General features: G+C 33.1%; 1 protein-coding gene across 1 annotated transcript; it reads left to right on the top strand.

Annotated features, from left to right (window-relative positions):
* Window positions 1-892: 892 nt before the first annotated feature.
* On the top strand, window positions 893-21,267 carry LOC134244945 (fibropellin-1-like; the record flags this gene model as incomplete). Its single annotated transcript, XM_062727203.1, is given in 29 exon segments — window positions 893-1,121; window positions 1,228-1,436; window positions 3,608-3,786; window positions 3,992-4,095; window positions 5,474-5,736; window positions 6,070-6,228; window positions 10,311-10,351; window positions 11,045-11,158; window positions 11,610-11,723; window positions 11,855-11,968; window positions 12,052-12,165; window positions 14,486-14,599; window positions 14,684-14,797; window positions 15,511-15,624; window positions 15,799-15,912; window positions 15,997-16,110; window positions 16,822-16,935; window positions 17,085-17,198; window positions 17,284-17,397; window positions 18,110-18,223; window positions 18,373-18,468; window positions 18,471-18,485; window positions 18,571-18,684; window positions 19,403-19,516; window positions 19,669-19,782; window positions 19,867-19,980; window positions 20,694-20,807; window positions 20,957-21,070; window positions 21,155-21,267. Coding segments are annotated over 29 exon segments (3,456 nt in total), but the record flags the coding sequence as incomplete, so codon positions are not given.
* Between the last annotated feature and the right edge of the window lie 612 nt (window positions 21,268-21,879).

Raw genomic sequence — 21,879 nt, 5'->3', positions numbered from 1 at the left:
TGGTAAAAATTTATCTTAATAATGCATAAAAGACTTAGAATTATTTAAGGAACAGTTAATTCAAACTTTATCACATTGATATACATGTACATGTTGCTTGCTCTTCAACTTTAATAAAAAGTAATAGTGCATGTGATATAATTTTTATTTAAAAAGATTATAATTCATTCTTAAAATTTGTAAGGTATTATTCTGAAAAATGGCTTAAATTGTTTTAATTACCAAGTAGTTGTGAATGATAAAATCGATAAATATGGGACAAAGATAAAAATATATATATAAAATGTTTTTGACAAAAAGGTATCATGGTATAAATAGAACAGAAGTGCAGAAGTACTAATTGTTTAAGTCTGCGTGGTGAAAGTGAAAATGGAGGACACATTAGAACTAAACTTATGAATTTTAACTGAACACTTAACTTATTATTTCATTGATCCTGATCATCCTCTATCTCTTGCATTTAAGCGAAAAAGTTATTATATACTCTCTGCATCCTCTTAATATTTCGTAAGTGACCGTTTAGGACCTTGAATCTCTTGTTTTGTTTATATTATATAGGCAAAATCTTTTTTCACTCGCATATCTAATTTCATTTATGATAGTAATTTATACCTATGGAAACAAAACTAGTGTATGTGATAACTGTTAGATGTCTATCTCCTGCATGACCTACTCCGTCAAACCATTTCTTTGAAAAAAAATTTTTGACCTCAGAAATACACCTAAAGTGCACAATAATGGGACGAAATGATTCTCAAAACACATGCACGAAATTTAAAGCTAGTGTCACATGAATAGAATTTAAATGCCTCAAACAATTGCAGTTTAATAATTACCGTGGTACATTGAACATCGAATCACCACTAAGCAGAGAACATCAATAGTGATTTAGAAATATAGTGAAAGAGGAAGTAAAAACGATGTTTTATTTGAATTGAAGATAGAAATGCTCTAAATGGAATATTAAAAAAAAATGAAAAAGAGGACGAAAAAATCATAAACTTGGGATCATGATACGTTTATTTAATTGTTTTTTCATTGTTCTGTTTGTCGTGCCATTTGTAAAGTTAAGCCATTTTCGTGGAGGTTTACTAACATGGAGAGCAATTAATGAAACAACGGTAAGTTGTTTTAATTAGTTTTGTGTCAAAATTGATTTTTTTTTTTTTTGCTTTAACACTGTCTAATCCTGCATACTTAAAACTAAATCTGTTTCGTTTTTTGTAGATTACGGTGCATCATCGTATTTCATATGTGTACACTCACAATTGCCCAACAAGTAGTACAACTGATTCATTACAATGCTTCGCCGGTTGTAATGGAAGTGTCAGCATGATAGGACAGTGTACGGACTATAGTGCAACTGAAAACTGGGCAGATAGTGAGGGAGATACAGATTTTACATTTACATCATATACAACATCACTTTTGATGAGGTATGAGAAGCTTTTTCTATTCAATTTATATATTAATGAATGTTATTGTAATAAGTTACTAAGCACAGAACGTCCGGTTGGTACTATATCAGTCAATCAGTAGATAAATCCTATCCTATCCAGAATTTAGCATACGTTGAGTTCTCTGTAATTTGGTAAGATTTTTAATCCTCGGCGATTTAAAAAAACATTACGTTTGCATTTCGTTCTGCTTCAATGACTTTTGACTCTATATAGAGTTAAAAGTCATTAAAGCAGAACGAAATGCAAATAATGCGCACATACTTGTCGTAAAATCAGTATTGCCTGTGTCAAGATTCAACTACGTTATATCCATTATATGCATTAAATATGTTTTTATGCGTCCGGATCGATAGATCCGGGACGTATATTGTTTTTGTCCTGTTTGTTTGTCTGTTTATCTGTTTGTCTGTTTATCTGTCTGTCTGTTGTCAACTTTAATGTTCGCCACAACGTTTGAACCATTTAAAGATAGAGACTTCATATTTGGTATGCATACTCCACTATATAAGTTCTTTCAAATTACAACAAGGTCATTCACCTTGTGACCTTGACTGTGACCTATATGCTGAAATAGCTTTTTCGAATTTTTGCCATAACCTTTGAATCATGAATGATAGAGACTTCATATTTGGTAAGCATCCTATACTAAAGTAATTAAGCTCTTTCAAATCGCAACAAATTCAATGTCTTTGTGACCTTGACTGTGACCTATATGCTAAAATAGTCTTTTCGAAGCTTCACCATAACTTTTGAACCACGAGAGATAGAGACTACATATTTGTTTTGCTTACTTCACTAGTTGAGTTCTTTTTAAATGACACCAAAGTCAATGACCTTGTGACCTTGACTGTGACCAAATAGCTTTTTTGAACTTTATAGTTTATTGCTTTTCACTAACACATCTTTTTTCTACAGCTATATATATGATTTCAGCAAAAAAGTTATGCATGTAGACTTTATTTGATAATCTATTACATCTATGGACTATACTATATATACGTAACGTTCATATACACATATATATAAACTCTACAATAAAACTTCCCAACTGATAATTTGAATATATCTCAATTTAGATGCATAAAACCATAAGATGTTCTCTCTTATACAAACATAAGAAGGACTTCTGACAAGATATGAATTAAAAACCCTAATATATTTTCAAGAAAAATTAACATATAAGTTTTAGCTTGTACCTTTATGTAAAAGGGGTCTGCAGTATTTATTGCAAGGCATCAATTAATCTCAAAAAGCTCCTTCATTTTCGAAAACCTTTTTAAAATATAAGGGAATAAAAAATTTAAGTTCAAAACTACGCTATGTTCTTAACATTCCAGTAACCAAAGTGAGTTCTATTTAGCCTACATGTACATTAGATTTTTAAACTTCATCAAAAATTCTTACAAACATACATAATCTAGCCAATACTCTAATAATTAAGCTTTATCCCTACTCTTCAAGAAAACAATAACTGCAGTTCGAGAGAAATTTCAGACGTACTGTGCTACACCAATATATAATTAAATGATTGATATAAGATTGAGATTCTCAAACACTCTAAAACTTTTAGAAAATGAAAAAACAAACTTTTTAAAAATTCAAAAACATCAATTTCTTTAATTAATACAGCCAGTACTAAAAATAAATGAAAACGAGGGTTTTTTTATATCACAGAAAACTTTTTTTTATGAAATTTAGAATAGGAATTTTTATTTTGCCGTGTGATTGGTTATCAAACAAATAACATCATTTAAAATCAGACTGATTCTACCTTGAGGTTGATAATAAAACGACTTTCCTCATTGACAAATTTATTGAGTTTTCTATAGAGTCCTCTAAGACCTCTCTTCCAACTTGCTGCTTGAAATCCAAAGTGTACTTATAATGCTCTTTTATTAGCTGAACAACTTTCACACTTTTTTGAAGCAAAGTTTCATCTAGACATTCTACGTGAAAAGAAGAAAACACTTTCCTTAGCCTTCGACTCTGCATTAAGATAAATAGACGATCTTAAACTGGCTTTTTCATTCGTAAAAATGAGATGAATTTAACTTTTTCATCGTGAACTTTACATAATAACCCGTGTTCATCTTAATTTGGTGATTACATCCCCAAAAATATTTTTTTTACTCATGCCTCATTGGTAGATTTGCTAGCAGTGCCTGGATTACTTTACTCAATGGTGGAAGCTCATGGTCCTTACAAATGACTGTTGATCTATCCATGCGTTCTGATACAGGAAAAATTAACCAATCACCTGTCTCAGCAATGGCTTCATCTGTCAAAGTTCTAAATTCGTGTTCCTCACAGCCAATTATAATTCCAGGTATTTTATATGCTGATTCAAAATAAATATTGAAAATGAAAATAAAAGAACATATTAATTATATATACACTGTACTATATATGTTAAGATAAAAATGAAATCCATGATTTTGTATCGCAAAAATACTATTTGTATATTTATCCATACTGAGGACTCTGTCTATTGACTTTTTAACATGTTTGAAAAGAATCAATTGATTTTAAAGTTGCGGACTATGATGGAGATGACGTACGTTGTCGATTTGCCAGTTCCGCGGCAGAATGCGCTGGTATTTGTAGCGTACCTTCTTCATACTTTTCATTGCATGGGGTAAGTACATATGAAACATTTTTTTTGGTGCAAATGAACCGTCAAAAACACAAAAAAGAGCAAGCAAAATAAAGAGCGGATATTTATACTGTGTGATTTGATGTTGACTTTATGAATCAAACAAGTTCAAATGGAGTATATTCACGAGACTTTCCATTTTAACGAGTTGGATAAAGTCGACATCAAATCACACTATTATAGGTGCTCTATTTATCACATACATTTTTAAAAAGAAAACTTTAAGATAAACCCTTTAAGCTATGTAAATGGTTTCTATTCAAAATGATGACACATAAATTGATGGCTTCACATTGTTGAATTTTCACATGGGGAAAGAAAGAAAATCATGTAAAAAAAAAAATATCTTAGCTTTATTCGTCTTTTAAAATGCGATGTGTGACAATCTGTTGTGTTTTAAATCAAAGTATTAACTGAAAGCTGTAAGGATCGGGGTATCATGAAATTTACTTTGCTTTCAAATAATTCTTTAAACGGTTGAAGTGCAAACGGTGCTAGGCTTGGTCCCCTAAATCTACTTGAAGTAGTGGTGAGTTACTTATACATAATTATTACATAGTAAAATGTATGAAAGCATATTTGAAAGTTGCAATTAGAAAAGATTAGGGAGGGGGTACATTTGTCTTTACAGTTTCAAATACGGATACCTTGATAAAAATATGATACTTCATTGGGATATACGAGTCCTTTTTCTGCTTTTAACAAAATTCTTCCTCATTATCATTGATTTTATAGGATAAGAATTTTTATGAAAAGAAATCAACGTTCTATTTGCCTAAGTCCGCCCTACAGTCCCAGGCAAACAGTATTTTTGGTCAGACAAAACGCATTTTGTATTGAACCCAGTCAAAAAATTAACAATATTATTTTCATCGAAATTTCTTTTTTGTTCAATGCCATGGGTTTAAATTTTAGAATTCCGATTATTAAAAACAGTATAAGTACATATGAACATGTACTTGCAATATGAACAACCACCATGCCAGCGTGTATTCCCAATATGTTATTCCTTGTTTGATGATCAATAAATTTTGTATTATGACTTACATTCCCATGTGTTTAAGTTACTTGAATCAAAATTTTATTTTGCAAAGATGAGACCTTTCGTAGATATTAGACAAAAAAAATAGATTTCTTCATCTTAAACTAAGTTGTACTTACAATTTTTATTCTGTAAGTTATATCAAAGGCTTTACTTTAAAATTTTAACGTTACATGTTTGTTTATCCTTACACATTTGTTTGCAATAAATCTGTGGAAACTGAAAAAACAAATTGATCGATTGATTGACAAAAGGTATAAAAGAGAGAAGGTATTTTACAATCATGACTATTTTTTTTTTTTGATTTGTCACTTGCAGCCAACATGTAAATTAACGTACAGTGGAACCGCCCCTGATGGTAATTACGCCATCGCAATACAGATAGAGGATTTCACAAGCCAAGCCTCTAGTTTGGCTCTGAGCAGTGTTCCTCTACAATTTATCGTAAACGTTAACTCAACTGGCTCATGTTCTAACCAACCTACATTTTTATCCCCAACTCCTGCCAACGGGTCAACAATACAAGCTTATAATGGTTCCCTGGAGTTACAAGTGCGGGTGATTATTATATATAGCGAATGGTACGTACGTCAGATATGATGTGTGAATAAGTGGAGATCCTTATATGTTATGCGTCTGCTTGTTTTTCAAAAGTTGTCAGTCATGCTATATATCTTTTGGTTCATTTTAATAAATTATATATTTAGTTGCTTTTTTTTACAAAGAAAGTATTTCTTTCTATTATTTTTCCTTATTTTGAAATCTGTTATTGAATTCTCCATGCATAGATTTTGATGAAAATATTATTAAATAATTATTTGAATTTGTTTCCTTTGTTTTTCTTAAACACTAAATAAAAACATTTCATTATCAAGAATATTGCTTAATATGAATCTCAATAAATTATACTTTAGGATCAACAAATTTCATATTTTGTCACCACTCAATCTTCTGATGTCTGCTATTTCAAATCCAGCGCCTTCCGAGTATGAAGTAACGATATCATTTACGGCAACTCATGTAGATCAGTTTGGAGAATATATCTTATGTTTCTCAGCGGAAACAAACAATAGGTAAGACAAGACATAAGTGTATCGAATTTGAAAGTAATACAATGTGAAAGAAATACGATATTTAATTTTTAAGGTATATCGCTCAGCTTTTTAAAAAAGTTCACGCAGAACCCCTTACTTTAAAACTATTTATTAAAATTCAATTTTTATAACAAAGAACTGTATTCGGTAATAACCAATATTTGCCCCCCAAATCAAACTTTGATGGAGATATATTTAATTAGGTTTTTAAACAGGGGAATATATGCTGACTTCAAAGCACTGAAAATTTTCATCAGTAATGACGTCATATGTACGTAATGACGTCACAAACATGACGTAAATTTCAGTTTTTTACGAATTTTATAGAAAAATGTACATATTTCATCAATATTTTGAGTAAAAGTCACCGAGCGCATGCCTGTTCAGGATCAATATTTTGATATAATGTGTAGAATGATAATATCAATGAAATATGTCAATATTGTTCCTGAACAAACTTGCGCTCTATAAATTTTAAAGCTAAAACTGTTGAAATTTTGTCTATTTTGTCCTCTTTCTGAAAAAGGATATAAAATCGGACTAGTTTTTGACGTCATAAAAACAAAACTTGTGAATAAACTGCTTTGAAATTATGATATGTTCTGTTAATTTATATTTCTCATACAATTTATTGAATTCAGCACATTTTAGGAAGTTTTCAAAATTTGACCTTTGCGGGGGCAAATATATGCAACATACCGCATATAGTTCTTTAATTTCAACAATGTTAATGTTTTAACATTCAGCGAAAAAAAACTGCTCAAAAAAGCTACAAAGAAGCAATATTTATGAGGGACTATTTCTTGTGGTTGAAGGATATTTAGCAGATAATTCTGCAAATCTGTACATTTATCAAATTCAATATCTTGGAACTTTAGCCTCACATTCTTTTATTCGGAGAATATTTCTGTTATGATATTGCTAGGATATTTAATATAGGTCTTAATTTACACTTCCTTTAGCAACCTTTGCCAAAAAAAGAAGATACGTCAAATTAAGTCAAGATAAAATTTACACCATTTTTTGCATGAAAATCACATAGTTTGACAAATTTTTCAAAATTAACATCACTGACCTTTTTCTTTCATTACATGTATTTTAAAGTACTCGATACATGTGAAAGATCAGCACTTAAATTGTAAAAATCTTGATTTAAGAAAATGTTTCATTGCCTATTTAGCTTTTTAATACCCTAAATATATGTTACTTTTTAGTGGAAAAATGTCACACAATAATTTACGCACATGAATGTGCAAGATCTGTTCAATGATAAATATTATTCAAAATATTTTACGTAAAATAAAATCATATTTATTGGCATAGTCACATCTGATTAAATATGATAAATGTTAACGTAATTAACCAAAGAATTAAAATTTAAGTGCAAAAGAAAATTTTTTTTACTTGCAAGAAAAAGTTGACAAAAAAGGGAATTTGGCCAAAATCGAAAATCCTTTTTCTTGGGGGGGGGGGGGGGGGCAACATTTTCTCAATGCTAACCTCTTTCAGAACCAATTTTTCTGTATATTCAACACTACATTTTCCTTATACCAATTTCAGTAGTATAAAGTTAGGGGGGGGGGGGGCAACCAGCCTCTCACAGAACAATTCCTATAGTATAAGTTTTGTTGGGGAAAAAAGTGGGGGGTCAGGCCCCCCGCCCCCCCCCCCCCCCCGGTTGCTACTTGTACTTGCCTGCGAGTGTCATACCTTAATTAAAATGATTTCTGTTTAAGTTGTAGCATTTTGACAATACACATTTCGTACTATTTTTATAAATGTTTTGAAACTTGCTTTACATTTACAGGTATGTTGGTTAAAATATGAAATTCAGTTAAATGAACATAATAAATACCTGACCAAATACAAAACCATTTATTTAACACATAAAATTAGTCTAACGGAAGAGAGTTAAATTTCGATGCCAAAACTACACTTTACCATTCTAATATTTTGAAAAATTTAAATTTTGTAATTCTAAAGCGTATGTTAAAGATACATTTTCATGCAGCTGTACACTAAAATATATAATTGATAAAAATATTATCATACTTTATTATAGATATTCTACACAAAGCGTTATCTAATTGGTTATAAACTTTCACGTGATCGGGCCATAAAACTTCATATTTCACAGTCGTCGGAATGATTAGCATCATATTCCACCTCTTCGGATAACTAGGGCATTTTCAAGCACAATATGTGTAGTTATCGTTCGTTGAAAGAAAACTTCCGAGAGTAGTAGACGTCACAATAGCCTGGCTTACGTCACAAAATTGCTGATTAGTGATGTGATGTGAAGGAAACGAAGATTTATTCAGCCAAAAATATCATGATATGATTTTTCTTGGCTGAATAAATCTTCATATTTCCCTCACTATCATGCAATAAATGTATACTATTCATACAGCAGTATAAGATTGGTAATGGCATAATGAATTGGACGCCAGGGACACTTATCTATGTAAGTGATTATAAAATGAGGTATAAAAACAATTGAAGTTTGAAAAACGTAATACATATCTTACTAATCGGCACAATTGGGTCCGTGTAACACTTAACAATTCTTATTTTTAAAATGTTTTTGAGTTTTAGTATTTTAATATATTAGTTCCAATTTCTAAATTTTAAAAATTTGAACTCATTTGGTGTTTTGAAATTTAATATTTTAGTTCAAAAATCTAAATTTTCAAATTTAAAACAAGTTTTCAAATTTTAACATTCTATATCATTAACTTAAATTTCCAAAAATCGAATTTTGGACTATAAACTTTTGAGATTTTAATCTATAATTTGTTCAGAAACCCAAATTCAGTAAAAAAAAAAAAATGAAATTATATCAGAGTATTTTATACACAATTTATACTTAAGGTAAGAAAATTTGATCCTTATCTGGGATGGATATCTTAAATCCAGAACAATGATACTAGTATCACTTTCAAATGATTTTATTGCTTTTTGATTTTTTTTACCTTAGAAAAATAACATTTTTGAGGTACAGAAAAGTCAAATAAATGACTGTGCGAAGTAATTTGAGACTATCTTAAATTTTTTGCTACATTTAATGGGACTATTTTAGATTTTAAAAAATTAGCAAAGGAAGCACTTACAGAAATTTATTTATATGTTAGTCATTATCACAGTGCAAAATGGTCAAATTGTTTGTATTGCTAAAAGAAGTACACCGACACCAATTTTTTTGTTTTGAATTTTTATTAAATTATGTATGCAGATTCTATATACTTGACAAAACATTCTCAATGCCTTTGACAATAGGAGTCAGCCTCCTTAGATATAAACAAAGTTCATTGCAGTACGTTTATTCTTTTTTTTTTAAAAAAAATATCATTGACCTTGTCTGATTTTCATAAATAAAGAATAAAAGAGGTTCAGTGGAAAATGGAGATAACGAACAGTAATCAACCTCAAAGAGCTACTGAAACTTTACACATCGAGAACAGGGCAAACAATTATTAAAGGACTAAAAAATCAAAGGTGTGATCAGGTGGCATGGAGGATTACCTTGGTAAACAAGTGAAACTGGGCTACATACTTATATCAGTCACAGCATTTGTTGTTGTTGTTTTTTTTTTTTTTTTTTTTTTTTTTTTTGAAAATAAGAATTATAATTGATACAATTTAGGAAATTAAAAAAATAAAATTCTGATTAGATTGTTGAACAATTTTTTTGGTCAAAAATCTAATATTTTATGTCAACATTTTTACTTCTATTGTTTCTCTTTATACAATGAGTTCTAATACTTGAGAAAAAATATAAAGGATAAAACTTCTTGGTCCTAGTTCAGTTTTAAGAGAGCTCGAGATTGTTATCTGTCTAGCGTATATTTTACCTTGAAGTTTATCTTAAGAATGAACATTGATATCTACACACGGTTATACTGCGTCAGTTTTACTTTTGTATTCTTCAATGAAAAAAATCGTTGATTAAAATAAATACGATTCTATTGTTATTTAAAACCAATGATTTTATTATAATTTAAAAGTTGATTAACTTTATTGTTGATAATTAATTCTTCCAAACCATTTAATATGTGTTGCAGACTTTCGTCTTATTCACGGTGCATTACAGTAAATCTTACAGGTAAGAAAATAATCATCAGATATCATACGATATTTACCATAATTGACAATATGTACAAAGGTGAACACGTATTTTGTTTTTCTTAAATTTGTTTAGTTACGGTTGAAATACAAAACTGTGTAATTACAACGTCGCGTTATTTGTATAGAAATGATATAAACATGTAGTTTTTTCTCAAGCGCAAAATAGTACCCGGACCCTAGAAACTCTATAGTACATAATATACAGCTTTGAATACTGAATTTTCTAAATTTCAAATTCAATACAGTAAGAGAAGAGTAAAATAATGACGACATGTAAAAGAAATAAAATTTAGATATATGAACAGCAAACAGTCTTACAATTATTCAGCTAGGAAGTCTCCGAATAACTTCATATATATGGTATCAGCGTATGACAATTTGTCACGAAAACCAAATCAAAAACAAAAGGTGTTACTCACGAAATATTTGAATTTAAAAGGTTGTTGTAACATGTATTTCATTAGTCCGACTTTTTTTTAAATTTTTTTTTTATATATTAATGCTCAGAAAATAAAAATTTAGACAACGTACGGCTTTCAGCTGGTAAAAATAAACTCAAAAATACATTTGTACTTTTCAAATTCTAAAATTAATTGTACATCCGATTCCATAACATTTGGAATCCTCCTCTTGAAGGTTATATATGTCTTATAAAATATATTTGATACAGATATTGATGCATGTGCTGGAAATCCTTGTCAAAACAGTGGAACTTGTGTGGACCTCATCAATGATTACAACTGCAGTTGTGTTGCAGGATTTAATGGAACAAACTGTGAGGAGAGTGAGTAAATTAATGAAATTAAGACAAATTAAAGTATTGATTAATTTGTCACTTCAGTTCCTGCTGTAACTCCTGAGAAATTTGTCCCTTAGATTTGAAAAAAATGAGGTTCCAGTGCCATTCTTCCTTTGTCACCCAGACTCTTTCCTAACATATCCCTTCTCATTGCTCCTGAAACCCAATTCTACTCCTTGACATGACTTGACATAGCACCTAACGATCCTTCCCATTATCTAAGAAAGTTCTTTTTCAGTCGTGTAATTAGTTTCCGCCATACTTGCAAACTGAATACATTTTTTACAAAGTCCCCTTCAAGCTATCGATTTTATAAGATAGCGATGGCTTCAAGTCAAAACATTTTGCTAGTAGCGAAGTAAATTACCGAACCAATTGCAAACAATTGAGTATTCTCTATCTCTAAATTATATCTTATACAATTTATTTGTAACAGATATAGATGAATGTGCAGAAAATCCTTGTCAAAACAATGCAACATGTGAGGACCTCATCAATGATTACAACTGCAGTTGTGAGGCAGGATTTAATGGAACAAACTGTGAGGAGAGTAAGGAAATTAATGAACCTAAAACAATTGAGATATCACAACTCTATAAATTCTGATACGTCAATGCTTAAGAAGATTGGCGATCTTTTGTATTAGTGAAAGTTGGGATTACATGAAAGACGTTTTTACAGATATTGATGACTGTGCCGATAGTCCTTGTCAGAACAATGGTACATGTGCGGACCTCATCAATGCTTATGAGTGTAGCTGTGCTCCTGGATTTAATGGAACCAATTGCGAGGAAGGTAAGCCAATGAAAATGATATGAAATGACGGTGAATAAACTAGTTTAAAATCAGTTATGCTTAACAAAGAGCATCCGTTACAGATATTGATGAATGTTCTGAAAATCCATGTCAGAACAATGGGACATGCCTTGATCTCATCAATGATTACCAATGTAACTGTGCTGCAGGTTTCAATGACACAAATTGTACAAACAGTGAGTATATATAAAGAAGCATGTTTTTTTCAAGGAAATGTTGACTTTTTCTGGAAGATATATTTTATCTTTTAGAGGTCATTCAAGTAATGCTAGTATTTTAATCCTTATCTCACAAATCTTCCAGTCTGATGTCTCATACCAGTCTACGTGTTCTACCACAGATAAAGATATTTTGAAAGTATTCTACCTTTTGACGTGTCATGAACTAACCCCTGCTTAACCTGACCCTTTTCTGGCGTCCTCTGAATTATCCGTCTATTACCTTTGATCTCCTGAGAATATCCTTTACGACACTCTCTCACTCACTCATTACTTGAGATTTTTCTTGATCAATATCATGACCTGATCCCACATCTGATGTTTTCGAGGGCCATGTTTGCTGTGCTCCCATTTCATATTGTTTTACGGACTTTTGATCTTGAATACTGTTCGTTATCTCCATATGTTCCATAAAAGAAGTCTTTTTAGCTCACCTGAGCCAAAGGCTCAAGTGAGCTTTTCTGATCAAAATTTGTCTGTTGTCTGTCGTCGTTGTTGTTGTTGTCGTTGTCGTCGTCGTCGTCGTTGTTGTCGTCTTTGTTGTAAACTTTTCACATTTTCATCTTCTTTTCATGAACCACTGGGCCAATTTCAGTCAAACTTGCTACAAAGTATCCTTGGGTAAAGAGGATTCAAGTTTGTTCAAATGAAGGGCCACGCCCTTTTCCAAGGGGAGATAATTATGAATTTGTGAAAAATTAATGGCATTTTTTAAAAATCTTCTTTTTAAGAACGACTGGGCCAGGAAAAATGAAACTCATGTGGAATCATCCTCAGATAGTGTAGATTCAAGTTTATTCAAATCATGACCCCCGGGGGTAGAGTGGGGCCAAAAACCGATCAAAGTTTTACATAAGAATATATAGGAAAAATCTTTTAAAATCTTCTTCTCAAGAACCACTATGCCAGGAAAGATGAAACTCATGTGAAATCATCCTCAGATAGTGTAGATTCAAGTTTGTTCAAATCATGACCCCCGGGGGTAGAGTGGGGCCAAAATGGCCGATCAAAGTTTTACATAGGAATATATAGGAAACATCTTTAAAAATCTTCTCCTCAAGAACCACTGGGCCAGGAAAGATGAAACTCATGAGGAATCATCCTCAGATAGTGTATATTCAAGTTTGTTCAAATCATGACCCCCGGGGGTAGAGTGGGGCCAAAATGGCCGATCAAAGTTTTACATAGGAGTATATAGGAAATATCTTTAAAAATCTTCTTCTCAAGAACCACTATGACAGGAATGATGAAACTCATGTGGTATCATCCTCAGATAGTGTAGATTCAAGTTTGTTCAAATCATGACCCCCAGAGGTAGAGTGGGGCCAAAATGGCCGATCAAAGTTTTACATAGGAATATATAAGAAAAACCTTTTAAAATCTTCTTCTCAAGAACCACTATGTCAGGAAAGATGAAACTCATGTGGAATCATCATCAGATAGTGTAGATTCAAGTTTGTTCAAATCATGACCCCCGTGGGTAGGATTGGGCCAAAATGGCCGATCAAAGTTTTACATAGGAATATATAAGAAAAATCTTTAAAAATCTTCTTCTCAAGAACCACTATGTCAGGAAAGATGAAACTCATTTGAAATTATCCTCAGGTAGTGTAGATTCAAGTTTGTTCAAGTTATGACCCCCAGGGGTAGGGTGGGGCCAAAATGGCGGACCAAAAATTCTCATAGGAATATATAGGGAAACCTTTTAAAATCTTCTTTTCATGTACTTCAAAGCCATGATTAGTAATATTTATGTAGAATTATCCTCAGGTAGTGTAGATTCTAGTTCGTCCAAATCATGGTATGTGCATTTTCCTAGCTGATGTGCTCATGTGAGCGCTGTGACCCCTGGGCCTCTTGTTCAATCGTGCAATCAATTTCTTCCGGGCGTGAAAACTTCACACCTTCATTTTCAAAGTCTTTTGAACATTTTAAAATCCTTTGCCGGTGGTGAAAAAAATCATCGATCCAATTTCAAACCATCACCTTACAGCTTAAGAAATCCCTTACTGGTAGTGAATCAAATGACTGATTCGATTCAATATTGCGAACTATGGAATATTCTCTAACTCTAAAAAACTGCAGTTGTGAGGCAGGATTTAATGGAACAAACTGTGAGGAGAGTAAGTAAATTAATGAACCTAAGACAAATGAAACTTTAGATCACATTCTAGATATCATATCACAACTCTGTAAATTCTGATCCGTCAATGCTTAAGAACATTGGCTTTCCTTTGTATAAGTGAAAGCTGGGATTACATGAAAGACGTTTTTACAGATATTGATGACTGTGCCGATAGTCCTTGTCAGAACAATGGAACATGTGCGGACCTCATCAATGCTTATGAGTGTAGCTGTGCTCCTGGATTTAATGGAACCAATTGCGAGGAAGGTAAGTTAATGAAAATGATATCAAATGACGGTGAATAAAACTAGTTTAAAATCAGTTATGCTTAACAAAGAGCATGTGTTACAGATATTGATGAATGTGCTGAAAATCCATGTCAGAACAATGGGACATGCCTTGATCTCATCAATGATTACCAATGTGACTGTGCTGCGGGATTCAATGACACTAATTGTACAAACAGTGAGTATATAGAACGAAGCATTTTTTTTTCAAGGAAATGTTGACTTTTTCTGAAAGATATATTTTATCTTTTAGACGTCAGTCAAGTTATACTAGTATTTTAATCCTTATCTCAAAATTTTTCAAGTCTGATGTCTCATACCAGTCTATGTGTTCCACCACGGACAAAGATATTTTGAAAGTATTCAACACCTTGACGTACCTTGACCTAACCCCTGTTTAACCTGACCACTTTCTGGCGTCCCCTGAATTATCCGTCTACTCCTTAATATCTCCCAATAATTTCCTTTACGATGCTTCTCTCACTTAGTCATTACTTGAGATTTCTCTTGATCAATATCATGACCTGATCCCACATCTGATGTTTTGGAGGTCCGTGTTTGCTGTGCTCCCATTTTGTACTGTTTTACGGACGTTTGATCTTGAATACTGTTGGTTATCTCCATATGTTCCATAAAAGAAGTCTTTTTCAGTCGTGCAATCAATTTCTTCCGGGCTTGAAAACTACACACCTTCATTTTCAAAGTCTCGTGAACATTTCAAAATCCTTTGCCAGTGGTGAAATAAATAACCGATCCAATTGCAAACCATCACGTGAAAGTTTTAGAAATCCTTTACCAGTAGTGAATGAAATGACTGATTGGATTCAATATTGCAAACCATTGCATATTCCTTATCTGTAAATCATATCTTATGCGTTTTATTTGTAACAGATATAGATGAATGTGCAGAAAATCCTTGTCAAAACAATGCAACATGTGAGGACCTCATCAATGATTACAACTGCACTTGTGAGGCAGGATTTAATGGAACAAACTGTGAGGAGAGTAAGTAAATTAATGAACCTAAGACAATAATCAATAATCAATAATAAGACAAAATGAAACTATAATCACGTTTTAGATATCACAACTCTATAAATTCTGATACTCAGTGCTTAAGAACATTGGCTATCCTTTCTATAAGTGAAAGTTGGGATTTCATGAAAGACGTTTTTACAGATATTGATGAATGTGCCGATAATCCTTGTCAGAACAATGGAACATGTGCGGACCTCATCAATGCTTATGAGTGTAGCTGTGCTCCTGGATTTAATGGAACCAATTGCGAGGAAGGTAAGCCAATGAAAATGATATGAAATGACGGTGAATTAGACTAGTTTAAAATCAGTTATGCTTAACAAAGAGCATGTGTTACAGATATTGATGAATGTGTTGAAAATCCATGTCAGAACAATGGGACATGCCTTGATCTCATCAATGATTACCAATGTAACTGTGCTGCAGGATTCAATGACACTAATTGTACAAACAGTGAGTATATATAAAGAAGCATGTTTTCCAAGGAAATGTGGACTTTTTCTTGAAGATATATTTTATCTTTTAGAGGTCATTCAAGTTATACCAGTATTAACATCCTTATCTCACAATTCTTCAAGTCTGACGTCTCATACCAGTCTATGTGTTCCACCGCAGACAAAGATATTTTGAAAGTATTCTACCCCTTGACGTACCTTGACCTAACCCCTGTTTAACCTGACCCCTTTCTGGCGTCCCCTGAATTATCCGTCTACTCCTTAATATCTCCCAATAATATCCTTTACGACGCTTCTCTCACTTAGTCATTACTTGAGATTTCTCTTGATCAATATCATGACCTGATCCCACATCTGATGTTTTGGAGGTCCGTGTTTGCTGTGCTCCCATTTTGTATTGTTTTACGGACGTTTGATCTTGAATGCTGTTGGTTATCTCCATATGTTCCATAAAAGAAGTCTTTTTCAGTCGTGCAATCAATTTCTTCTGGGCTTGAAAACTACACACCTTCATTTTCAAAGTCTCGTGAACATTTCAAAATCCTTTGCCAGTGGTGAAATAAATAACCGATCCAATTGCAAACCATCACGTGAAAGTTTTAGAAATCCTTTACCAGTAGTGAATGAAATGACTGATTGGATTCAATATTGCAAACCATTGCATATTCTTTATCTGTAAATCATATCTTATGCGTTTTATTTGTAACAGATATAGATGAATGTGCAGAAAATCCTTGTCAAAACAATGCAACATGTGAGGACCTCATCAATGATTACAACTGCACTTGTGAGGCAGGATTTAATGGAACAAACTGTGAGGAGAGTAAGTAAATTAATGAACCTAAGACAAATGAAACTTTAGATCACGTTTCAGATATCACAACTCTATAAATTCTGATACTCAATGCTTAAGAACATTGGCTATCCTTTCTATAAGTGAAAGTTGGGATTACATGAAAGACGTTTTTACAGATATTGATGAATGTGCCGATAATCCTTGTCAGAACAATGGAACATGTGCGGACCTCATCAATGCTTATGAGTGTAGCTGTGCTCCTGGATTTAATGGAACCAATTGCGAGGAAGGTAAGCCAATGAAAATGATATGAAATGACGGTGAATTAGACTAGTTTAAAAATCAGTTATGCTTAACAAAGAGCATGTGTTACAGATATTGATGAATGTGCTGAAAATCCATGTCAGAACAATGGGACATGCCTTGATCTCATCAATGATTACCAATGTAACTGTGCTGCAGGATTCAATGACACTAATTGTACAAACAGTGAGTATATATAAAGAAGCATGTTTTTCCAAGGAAATGTGGACTTTTTCTTGAAGATATATTTTATCTTTTAGAGGTCATTCAAGTTATACCAGTGTTAACATCCTTATCTCACAATTCTTCAAGTCTGACGTCTCATACCAGTCTATGTGTTCCACCGCAGACAAAGACATTTTGAAAGTATTCTACCCCTTGACGTACCTTGACCTAACCGCTGTTTAACCTGACCCTTTTCTGGCGTCCCCTGAATTATCCGTCTACTCCTTAATATCTCCCAATAATATCCTTTACGACGCTTCTCTCACTTAGTCATTACTTGAGATTTCTCTTGATCAATATCATGACCTGATCCCACATCTGATGTTTTGGAGGTCCGTGTTTGCTGTGCTCCCATTTTGTATTGTTTTACGGACGTTTGATCTTGAATGCTGTTGGTTATCTCCATATGTTCCATAAAAGAAGTCTTTTTCAGTCGTGCAATCAATTTCTTCCGGGCTTGAAAACTACACACCTTCATTTTCAAAGTCTCGTGAACATTTCAAAATCCTTTGCCAGTGGTGAAATAAATAACCGATCCAATTGCAAACCATCACGTGAAAGTTTTAGAAATCCTTTACCAGTAGTGAATGAAATGACTGATTGGATTCAATATTGCAAACCATTGCATATTCTTTATCTGTAAATCATATCTTATGCGTTTTATTTGTAACAGATATAGATGAATGTGCAGAAAATCCTTGTCAAAACAATGCAACATGTGAGGACCTCATCAATGATTACAACTGCACTTGTGAGGCAGGATTTAATGGAACAAACTGTGAGGAGAGTAAGTAAATTAATGAACCTAAGACAAATGAAACTTTAGATCACGTTTCAGATATCACAACTCTATAAATTCTGATACTTAATGCTTAAGAACATTGGCTATCCTTTCTATAAGTGAAAGTTGGGATTACATGAAAGACGTTTTTACAGATATTGATGAATGTGCCGATAATCCTTGTCAGAACAATGGAACATGTGCGGACCTCATCAATGCTTATGAGTGTAGCTGTGCTCCTGGATTTAATGGAACCATTGCGAGGAAGGTAAGCCAATGAAAATGATATGAAATGACGGTGAATGAAACTAGTTTTAAATCAGTTATGCTTAAACAAAGAGCATCTGTTACAGATATTGATGAATGTGCTGAAAATCCATGTCAGAACAATGGGACATGCCTTGATCTCATCAATGATTACCAATGTAACTGTGCTGCGGGATTCAATGACACAAATTGTACAAACAGTGAGTATATAGAACGAAGCTTTTTTTTTTCAAGGAAATGTTGACTTTTTCTTGAAAGATATATATTTATCTTTTAAAGGTCATTCAAGTTATACCAGTATTTTTATCCTTATCTCACAATTTTTCAAGTCTGATGTCTCATACCAGTCTATGTGTTCCACCACGACAAAGATATTTTGAAAGTATTCAACACCTTGACGTACCTTGACCTAACCCCTGTTTAACCTGACCCCTTTCTGGCGTCCCCTGAATTATTCGTCTACTCCTTAATATCTCCCAATAATTTCCTTTACGACGCTTCTCTCACTTAGTCATTACTTGAGATTTCTCTTGATCAGTATCATGACCTGATCCACATCTGATGTTTTGGAGGTCCGTGTTTGCTGTGCTCCCATTTTGTATTGTTTTACGGACGTTTGATCTTGAATGCTGTTGGTTATCTCCATATGTTCCATAAAAGAAGTCTTTTTCAGCCGTGCAATCAATTTCTTCCGGGCTTGAAAACTACACACCTTCATTTTCAAAGTCTCGTGAACATTTCAAAATCCTTTGCCAGTGGTGAAATAAATAACCGATCCAATTGCAAACCATCACGTGAAAGTTTTAGAAATCCTTTACCAGTAGTGAATGAAATGACTGATTGGATTCAATATTGCAAACCATTGCATATTCTTTATCTGTAAATCAAATCATATCTTATGCGTTTTATTTGTAACAGATATAGATGAATGTGCAGAAAATCCTTGTCAAAACAATGCAACATGTGAGGACCTCATCAATGATTACAACTGCACTTGTGAGGCAGGATTTAATGGAACAAACTGTGAGGAGAGTAAGTTAATTAATGAACCTAAGACAAATGAAACTTTAGATTACGTTTCAGATATTACAACTCTGTAAACTGACCATTCGAACATTGCTAAAGAACATTGGCTATCCTTTCTATAAGTGAAAGTTGGGATTACATGAAAGACGTTTTTACAGATATTGATGAATGTGCCGATAGTCCTTGTCAGAACAATGGAACATGTGCGGACCGCATCAATGCTTATGAGTGTAGCTGTGCTCCTGGATTTAATGGAACCAATTGCGAGGAAGGTAAGCCAATGAAAATGATATGAATTGACGGTGAATAAAACTAGTTCAAAATCAGTTATGCTTAACAAAGAGCATGTGTTACAGATATTGATGAATGTGCTGAAAATCCATGTCAGAACAATGGGACATGCCTTGATCTCATCAATGATTACCAATGTAACTGTGCTGCAGGATTCAATGACACTAATTGTACAAACAGTGAGTATATAGAACGAAGCATTTTTTTCCAAGGAAATGTGGACTTTTTCTTGAAGATATATTTTATCTTTTAGAGGTCATTCAAGTTATACCAGTGTTTAACATCCTTATCTCACAATTCTTCAAGTCTGACGTCTCATACCAGTCTATGTGTTCCACCGCAGACAAAGACATTTTGAAAGTATTCTACCCCTTGACGTACCTTGACCTAACCGCTGTTTAACCTGACCCTTTTCTGGCGTCCCCTGAATTATCCGTCTACTCCTTAATATCTCCCAATAATATCCTTAACGACGCTTCTCTCACTTAGTCATTACTTGAGATTTCTCTTGATCAATATCATGACCTGATCCCACATCTGATGTTTTGGAGGTCCGTGTTTGCTGTGCTCCCATTTTGTATTGTTTTACGGACGTTTGATCTTGAATGCTGTTGGTTATCTCCATATGTTCCATAAAAGAAGTCTTTTTCAGTCGTGCAATCAATTTCTTCTGGGCTTGAAAACTACACACCTTCATTTTCAAAGTCTCGTGAACATTTCAAAATCCTTTGCCAGTGGTGAAATAAATAACCGATCCAATTGCAAACCATCACGTGAAAGTTTTAGAAATCCTTTACCAGTAGTGAATGAAATGACTGATTGGATTCAATATTGCAAACCATTGCATATTCTTTATCTGTAAATCATATCTTATGCGTTTTATTTGTAACAGATATAGATGAATGTGCAGAAAATCCTTGTCAAAACAATGCAACATGTGAGGACCTCATCAATGATTACAACTGCACTTGTGAGGCAGGATTTAATGGAACAAACTGTGAGGAGAGTAAGTAAATTAATGAACCTAAGACAAATGAAACTTTAGATCACGTTTCAGATATCACAACTCTATAAATTCTGATACTCAATGCTTAAGAACATTGGCTATCCTTTCTATAAGTGAAATTTGGGATTACATGAAAGACGTTTTTACAGATATTGATGAATGTGCCGATAATCCTTGTCAGAACAATGGAACATGTGCGGACCTCATCAATGCTTATGAGTGTAGCTGTGCTCCTGGATTTAATGGAACCAATTGCGAGGAAGGTAAGCCAATGAAAATGATATGAAATGACGGTGAATTAGACTAGTTTAAAATCAGTTATGCTTAACAAAGAGCATCTCTTACAGATATTGATGAATGTGCTGAAAATCCATGTCAGAACAATGGGACATGCCTTGATCTCATCAATGATTACCAATGTAACTGTGCTGCAGATTCAATGACACTAATTGTACAAACAGTGAGTATATATAAAGAAGCTTGTTTTTCCAAGGAAATGTGGACTTTTTCTTGAAGATATATTTTATCTTTTAGACGTCATTCAAGTTATACCAGTATTTTTATCCTTATCTCACAATTTTTCAAGTCTGACGTCTCATACCAGTCTATGTGTTCCACCACAGACAAAGATATTTTGAAAGTATTCAACACCTTTGACGTACCTTGACCTAACCCCTGTTTAACCTGACCCCTTTCTGGTGTCCCTCAATTATCCGTCTACTCCTTAATATCTCCCAATAATTTCCTTTACGACGCTCTCTCACTTAGTCATTACTTGACATTTCTCAGTGATCAGTATCATGACCTGATCCCACATCTGATGTTTTGGAGGTCCGTGTTTGCTGTGCTCCCATTTTGTATTGTTTTACTCGGATGTTTGATCTTGAATGCTGTTGGTTATCTCCATATGTTCCATAAAAGAAGTTCTTTCAGTCGTGCAATCAATTTCTTCCGGGCTTGAAAACTACACACCTTCATTTTCAAAGTCTCGTGAACATTTCAAAATCCTTTGCCAGTGGTGAAATGAATAACCGATCCAATTGCAAACCATCACGTGAAAGTTTTAAAATCC

The sequence above is a fragment of the Saccostrea cucullata genome, unplaced genomic scaffold (assembly GCF_032062105.1).
Source record: "Saccostrea cucullata isolate Sc308-1 unplaced genomic scaffold, CSIRO_AGI_Scuc_v1 ctg5059, whole genome shotgun sequence".
Taxonomy (NCBI): domain Eukaryota; kingdom Metazoa; phylum Mollusca; class Bivalvia; order Ostreida; family Ostreidae; genus Saccostrea; species Saccostrea cuccullata.
Note: the sequence above shows the minus strand (reverse complement) of the source record. Positions and strands in the feature narration are given on the sequence as shown.